This window comes from Palaemon carinicauda, chromosome 6 (assembly GCF_036898095.1).
Source record: "Palaemon carinicauda isolate YSFRI2023 chromosome 6, ASM3689809v2, whole genome shotgun sequence".
NCBI lineage: Eukaryota > Metazoa > Arthropoda > Malacostraca > Decapoda > Palaemonidae > Palaemon > Palaemon carinicauda.
In genome coordinates, this window is record NC_090730.1 from 115,260,625 (window position 1) to 115,268,124 (window position 7,500).

The 7,500-nt window shown below is 38.8% G+C and overlaps 1 protein-coding gene across 1 annotated transcript in view; it reads right to left on the reverse strand.

The window, feature by feature from the left end:
• Nucleotides 1-7,500, reverse strand: part of LOC137642624 (delta(24)-sterol reductase-like) — a 38,384-nt gene that overhangs the window by 18,821 nt on the left and 12,063 nt on the right. The window contains exon 2 of the mRNA XM_068375334.1: nt 1,746-1,884. Coding sequence (XP_068231435.1) covers nt 1,746-1,884 — 139 coding nt within the window. The remainder of the gene's footprint in view (nt 1-1,745; nt 1,885-7,500) is intronic.

The following is a 7,500-nucleotide window of genomic DNA, read 5'->3' on the forward strand; positions in this document are numbered from 1 at the left end:
TCCATACAATAGTGCCAAAAATCCAAAATGGGGCAGATGTGCTCATTTTTGGAGTAGATTTTACAAGTCAATCCTCGTCTGATATCTGCCATGTCTACAGTACTGTATATATCAAAGTATCGTACGCTGTGGGTATAAAACCAGACGCAAGCACCACAACGACGGTTACCCAAGGTTATCAATTACTATACTTTATAATTCAAATAACTATACTCGTACTAATGACTAATGGGAAGTACGAACTGGTTCGATTTTACCTATTCCTTTTGTTGTAAATGCTTACACTATCATTTAACGCTAATTTGTTGCAATAAGTAAAAAGAAATCGATATAATCTCGTACATGCTTTCAATTAAGAATTCTAAATTGCTTTGTTATAATTCTAAAAGATGGTGTTATGAAACAGTTATTCTTTGATACTAAGCATTTAAAATATACTTATCTATATTTTCGCTTCATTTTATACCAAAGCACCCTTTCTGACACAGAATTATCTCCAAAATAGAGTTCTGGAAAGAGCATTTTGATAATGTGAACTGTATAACTTTTATACACATAGCCTAGTAGAAAGTTACGTATAAGACCATAAACTCTTTGAGAAATTTGTTTCCAGAAGCCGTAACTATAGGGGGTTTTGAGGGCTTTAAAACTAGGGTTCTGGGCAGGTTCTGGTACTGGGGGTCAATGATGATGAAGTGGGTGAGTCAGAGAAGGGGCTCAATTAAGAGTTGCAGCAGCTCAAGAGGGAGGAACGCCTGGAGTAAAGGTGGGTGCACTCTCTTAAGGCCAGGTGGTGGAGATTAAGGTAGCCCCTACTTTACTTACTAAAGAAATCTGTGCAAAAAATAGATGGAAGAGCAACGTAAAAAAATAAAATAAAATCTTAATACAGCTCTGGAAAAGGCGTAACAGTGTTCTGTGAAATGCCCAGACAATGTCACACATAAGGAAATCTTTTATGTGATAGAGTGCCAGCAAACTTATTTTGAGGAATGAACAGTTAGGAACCAGGGAACATTCTTGAATGAAGGTAAAACCAAAATTCTTATGGGAAGGTTGTTAGTTAACCTAAAACCTGGTGAATTTCAACCAGCTCTAAATTGAGGGGGAAAAATCAGAAAAGACGAATAGAAAACCACCCAGAATTTTAGCTTTCTGGAGTTTTAATGGAAAGAGGACCCTCCTTCCATAAACAATTTATTTTATTTTCAAGCATCTATTTTAATTCGTGCATCCAGTTTAGTGATAAGCAGTCTACCTTATTCCATACAACCCCATTGGATTATCTAATTTTTCTTTATTTTCTATATAAAAAAATAGTTGGTAAGCTATACATCGTTTTCGCCACGAGTCCTAATTATGACGTAATGACGTAAACAAAGGTACCCCTCACACACATTTATACTTAATATTCTATGGTTTTTAATGTAAGCATAGCTATTTTTTTTTTTTTTTTTTTTTTTTGTATAATATGGTATGATATATCCCAAAGATTATCTTAACAAACAAAGCTAACTAAATACCCGATTCTTAAACAGAACTTTAAAAAACAGAAAACTTACACATCAAACTAAGAATACTTTCTAAACAAAAAATGAGATATTACAGTAAAATTTATGAAGCTAAAAAAATAAAGGATAATGTTATGCTGGAAACATCTTGCAAACCTTTCATATCACTAGATGACGCTAACATCACATGGCGCTGTCACTAACCCAAAACCTACAGATAGGTCTAGCACTAACCTGTCTTTGAACTTCCTTCACTCTCTTGCCGTGATGAAGTGGGGCTGAGTTGAGCTTGAAGATAATCCATGACCGCGTGTAGTAATAGATGTCGTAAAAGAAGGAAGCTGGCAGAAGGAAGAAGATGACGATCACCCATCTGTTAGAGGGAGAGTAGGAAAGTGTAATGAGAAGGATGGACAAGAAAAAAGCAGAACAAAGTGATTGACAATGATAATAAACATACTTTAAGGTAAGTATTTTAGCTAAAAATTGTACAGTCTGACAATTGAATTCAACTGCAGCTGGTTCTGAGAATGTTCATATATGTGTGTGTGTGTGTGTATGTATATATATATATATATATATATATATATATATATATATATATATATATATATATATATATATATATATATATATATATATATATTAATAATTGGAATAACAATAAGACACAGAAAAAGCAAAACATGGATATGAAAGCAAGCTAAAGTAGGGAATATTCTAACAAAGTAAGAAAAAGAAATGGACGTAGACAGTTCATATAATAAGAATGACTGATAATAGAGGGACAAGAAGAATAACAGAATGGGTCCAGAGATTGCAAACGAAGGAAGGAGAGGAAGAGAAGACCATGGATTGACGAGCTAAGAAAATTTGCGGTTATAGACTGGTATTAGTCCAGGAGACAGTGAGGTGAACCTTGCAGTATGGTATATACAATTTTTTTGCTGTTTCTAGTCCTCCTGTGTGTCCGAGTGAAGAATCTGACGGATGCCACTCTGGCCCCCGTGGTAATTTGTTGTTATTCACAGAAATTCAAAATGGTGGCTGCACCATATTTATCACTATGGTACTGTACACAATATCAAAAGGATACCTGATTTAAATACTACGTAGAAGTTGTCACTGCTATTATAATAATGTCTGTGAGTTCTATTTAACATCATGCACATTCACCATGAAAATACATGAACGCAGCATCTGAAAGGCTACTAGAAAGGTATAAAATTAGCATATAACAGCAACCAAATGTATGATGCCAGCAGTGACTATTACATTCATCAGTAAATTCTCTAGACTACCCTTCACCAAAATATCTAAAATAAAGCTCTCTACACTTTACCACCATATGTAACCTTTAAACATTTACATCCATAGATCAAAACAGATCTCTATTAATCCAGATAATCTCATTGTCTGATTCAAGAGGACCATCAAACATCTGCTTAACTGTATGTTTACTGTTGCATTTGCCCTTTGCTTAGCAGCTGCAGAATGTGGTGCAAGACTTCTTTGCATTCTTACAGCCGCACTACTTACAACTACATGGTGAGCTGCTTGTGAATCCACATGCAATAACTTTCATCAGCTCCAAAGGTGCTGCAGGCCTTTACATTGTTACTGGACATGGGACCCCATAGTCTCCTGCACTCACATCTGGGGGTTCTTGCTCATCAGCAGCTTTCCATGACATTGCCTGAAGGTGAGCTTGCTTCATGTGGTGAGTGAGTGCCTCATCTGTTTGTGGAAGAGAACGGAGATTGGAGCACTTTTCTCTCTTTGTGGTGAAGAGCATGTGGTGAACTTCAGCCATGGTTGTGCAGATCTTGGCACCATACAAGAGTCAAAACAGAGGGCAACTAGTCTGCATCAAAACTTCTTCAGAAGTATTTGGTTGACCCACTGGAGTAAGATCAATGTTATCATGCTTCATCATGACATTAATGGCAACTAATCTGCCTTTCCCAAAGGCCTACCAGACTGTCACACCCGGTAATCCCATGCAAGGGCAAAAGCTGCAAGATTTTATTTCCAAGCTTCCAAGAAAAGAGTGTAGCTGATGATGTCGATATTGGCTTCTTCATGTCCAAATTCTTCATCCTCATGACCAATCATCTTCACATTCACATCATCATCATCACGTGCTGAACAAAGGCCAATGAGTTGCATTATTTTGTTGATATTCTTCATGAGCACATTCCTACCTGGCATAGGAGTGGTCATTGTCATTTTTATTGCAGGGAGCACAACTCGAGATGTACGTCTCTCACGTTTTAAAGGAATAAATGCCATTCATGAATGGCAGAGGCAAAGGCAGCGGATATACCTATAAACTACCCCCAAACCCCATTCCTTATAACCCCCTCATCCTTAGCTCACAAGGAGGGTGAGGTTGCAGAGACCAAAGGAACTAACGAGTTTGAGCGGGACTTGAACCCCAGTGTAGCGATTGCCAGTCAGGGACATTACCACATATGCCACCACAACAGTATTTACACCATGGGACCTAATGGATCTCTCCTGGTATTAGTCAAAGATAACATGCACCTCATGCCTTTGAGATACTTATTTGCTAAAGTTAGTTGCCAGCTGTTCCACTTTTGCATTCTTTGGCCAGGAGACGTGGTACAGCATTGCATTACCATAAAAGATTCCAACTTAAGGCTGAATGGTTGAATGCTTCAATACTGCAAGATGGCTGACAAGAGATTATTTGTTGCCTTTCCTTATGTCACCATATTCATCAAATAGGCTGAATGGGGCGAGTGGCAGTTCATAACTAAGGATATCCTTTAAGTCAAGGCTCCTAAGGACACTTGTCAGGATTATTCTTACATACAACATTTCTGTGCCATACACTGTCTTGTCTTCAACTTTGACTCCTTTCTTCACTATCTCCATCGTGACCACCACTTTTTCAGTAGTTCATAAAACCTCCTAGTAATTTGCCAAGAAATTTGGTAGCCATATTTGGCCCAATGGCAACAGCATTCTGGACATTGACTTTGCTGTCTGCAGTGCACCCATTAACAATGTTCACAAGCTTTTCATTTGTGGATTTCACAGATTGAATGCACTTCCATAGTTATGTCCATATTTTTTGTCTGTCCATTTCATCGAGCTCAGCCCTTTATGACTCTTCCTCCTTGTGCCTTTTCTTTAGCTCCTTCCCTTTCACACTGATGCTATCTTCATCCTTGAGAATTGTATCCATAAACAGAGAAACCGTGTTGCAGACACCATATGAAAGGATCCATCATGCCACTTGATCTGGTGAAAGGGTGATACCAACAAGTCCACCTCTTGCTTTTCCATATCAGATGTATGTCTATTACTTGAACTGGTCTGAAAACACTGTATTGCATGGTTCCTGGGGCTGCGAAGCTAGTTTGAATCAGTTTCTTACTGGCACCATTGGTTTGCTTGAACAGCACACAATGTTGTGAGTCAGTTTTGTAAGTCAACAGGTACACCGCAGAGAGGGAATGGAAGGAAGCAAGAAATGGCTGGATGCAGTTACATCGCACGCCACTGCTACCTGGAGGCCAGATAAGCCCTCAGAACTCCCAGCAATAAGTTCTACGATAAGAACAGCTGGGAAGAAAAATGCAGTCAGCAGTAAGTGGGCAGAAGTCAGTAGGCCCACAGCCATGGTAGACCTCTTTCAGACATGCCTGGCATTGACACTCGACAAGAAGCCCAAATTCTACCTTTTTGTAATTCATTATTGTAATTAACCTAGTTGTTCCATTCTGTGTCCTTTCTCTCCAAGTGTGTCCTGATAAGATGTAAAGTTATTTCGTTATTAGAGATGTGAGATTGTTCTAGAAGAGTTATTAAATGATGTTTACCCTATTTTGAATTAAGTTATGAAGAATTTATGTCTTAACGTTTGCAAAGTATTTGTGCACGGCAAGGAAAAGGAGTCGTTTGTTATGTCTGAGAGCGAGCAAAAAAGAGAGAGAGAGGAAGAGACCAGCATTGAGCAAGAGAGAGAGAGAGAGAGAGAGAGAGAGAGAGAGAGAGAGAGAGAGAGAGAGAGAGAGAGAGAGAAACCAGCGTTGCGAATGGTTTTCTGTTCTTGGGCGTTGAGTTGCCCTTAGAGTTTTTTGGTGTCACGGGAATATTAGATTCCTTAGTTTGGGATTTGATTGATTTCGTGTCACTTGTTGAGGTTAGAAAATACAGAATAACACAAGGGAATCCTTGACATTACTGTTGCAGTTATTGAGTTAGTCTTGCTTTGTTTGTAACGTTGACAGTCATGATTGGACTGGCGCAGAAGCTTTCGTGTTGCAGGAGTCCTGCCTGTCCCTGCGAGCGAAGGGACAAGGGAAGAAGACTTGATGAGTTCTTGGCAAAGTGTCCGGAGTGAAGGGACAATGGTAGATGACTTGATGACTTCCCGCCGAAGTGTCCCGAGTGAAGGGTTAAGGGTAGATGACGTAATGAATACCTGCAGAGGTCTGCAGAAGTTTATCGAATAGAGGAAGAGAGTTTGAGTACCTGCAGAAGTGTTCCCAATGGAGGCACAGAGAGGGGGCCCCAGGGATGCCTAGGTAGGTATTACCAATATGCTCATGTGTTTTGCTTGATGTGCTTTACTTGATGATGTATTTTCTTGATGATGATGTATTTTCTTGATGATGATGTTTTTTTCTTTTTAGGAATTATGGTCATGTTTATTGTTGTTATGGTTATTTAGTCATGACCATTATGGATCTAGGTATATTACAGGAATACCCAAGTATACGTAGAAAATGGGTATTGGGAATGTATTTGAAATGTTTTGAAGAATTTTTGCTAAGATTTATCGCTTCTGGTGAGGCACGTAATGAGTGTATAATGTATTTGTGTTTACCAGTATAACATCTCAGATCTTTTTCAGACTAAGATTCCAATGAATAAGCCAGAGAGTAAGCTTGACATGTGAGGGCATTCACTATTTCTGTTACGTTGACTGTATTCACTAATGGAGTGTAGGATTTGAAGAAATTAAGTATTTTAAGATATGAAGATTATGTTCTATTGTGTAATTTGTAGTTGATATTTCGCATTCTCACATATGTTTACTTGTAATTATCTTGAGTTAGTTTGTGATATACGATGAGATACACTTAATGATGAGAATTTCCTTTTTAACTATTTTTGCTAGATGGAGACTGATAACCAGTTTTTATTCACTTTGAGATGTGTTGCATATGAGTTTTTATTCCAAGTCTTGTTCACTCCTGTTTGAGGTGAGCAAGGCTTGCCCATGATAGTGAAGACCTTATTTTGAACAAATTAGTTTTCAGTGGGGTCTTGTTTTTTCTTAAAAGTTAATGGCCTTTTCTTTGTCTTAGAGAAATTTAAAATACAACAGACTCAGGAAAGTCTGGAGGCTTGTAGGAGGGAATTGTCACAAAATTAATATGAAGTTTAGTAAATTCTAAATAGGCCGTCAAAAGTCAACACGAAGTCTTATGAAAAAGGGCCGACGGGTTTTCGACCTGCGACCTCGACTCCACATTCCGGGGCTGGGAACATAGTTTGAATCAGATTCTTACTGGCATCATTGATCTGCTTGCACAGCGTACAATGTTCTGAGTCCTTTTTGCATGTCAACAGGTACAACGGAGAGAGGGGATGGAAGGAGGCGACAAACGGGCGGATGCAGTTGCATCACCCGCCACTGCTACCTAGAGACCAGGCAGGCTCTCAGAGCCCCCTGCAATAAGAGCTCCGATAAGAACAGCTGGAAAGACAAGTGTAGTCAGTAGTAGATGGGTAGAAGTCAGTAAGCCCACAGCCATGGTAGACCTCTTTCAGACATGACAGGCGTTGACACTCGATAAGAAGTCCAAATTCTATCTTTTTGTAATTCCTTATTGTAATTAACTTAGCCCTTCCCCTCTGTGTCTTTTCTCTCCGAGTGTGTCCTGATAAGATGTAAAGTTATGCCGTCGTTTTCTACAACTTGAGAGAAACTAAATTATTCAAGAGATTT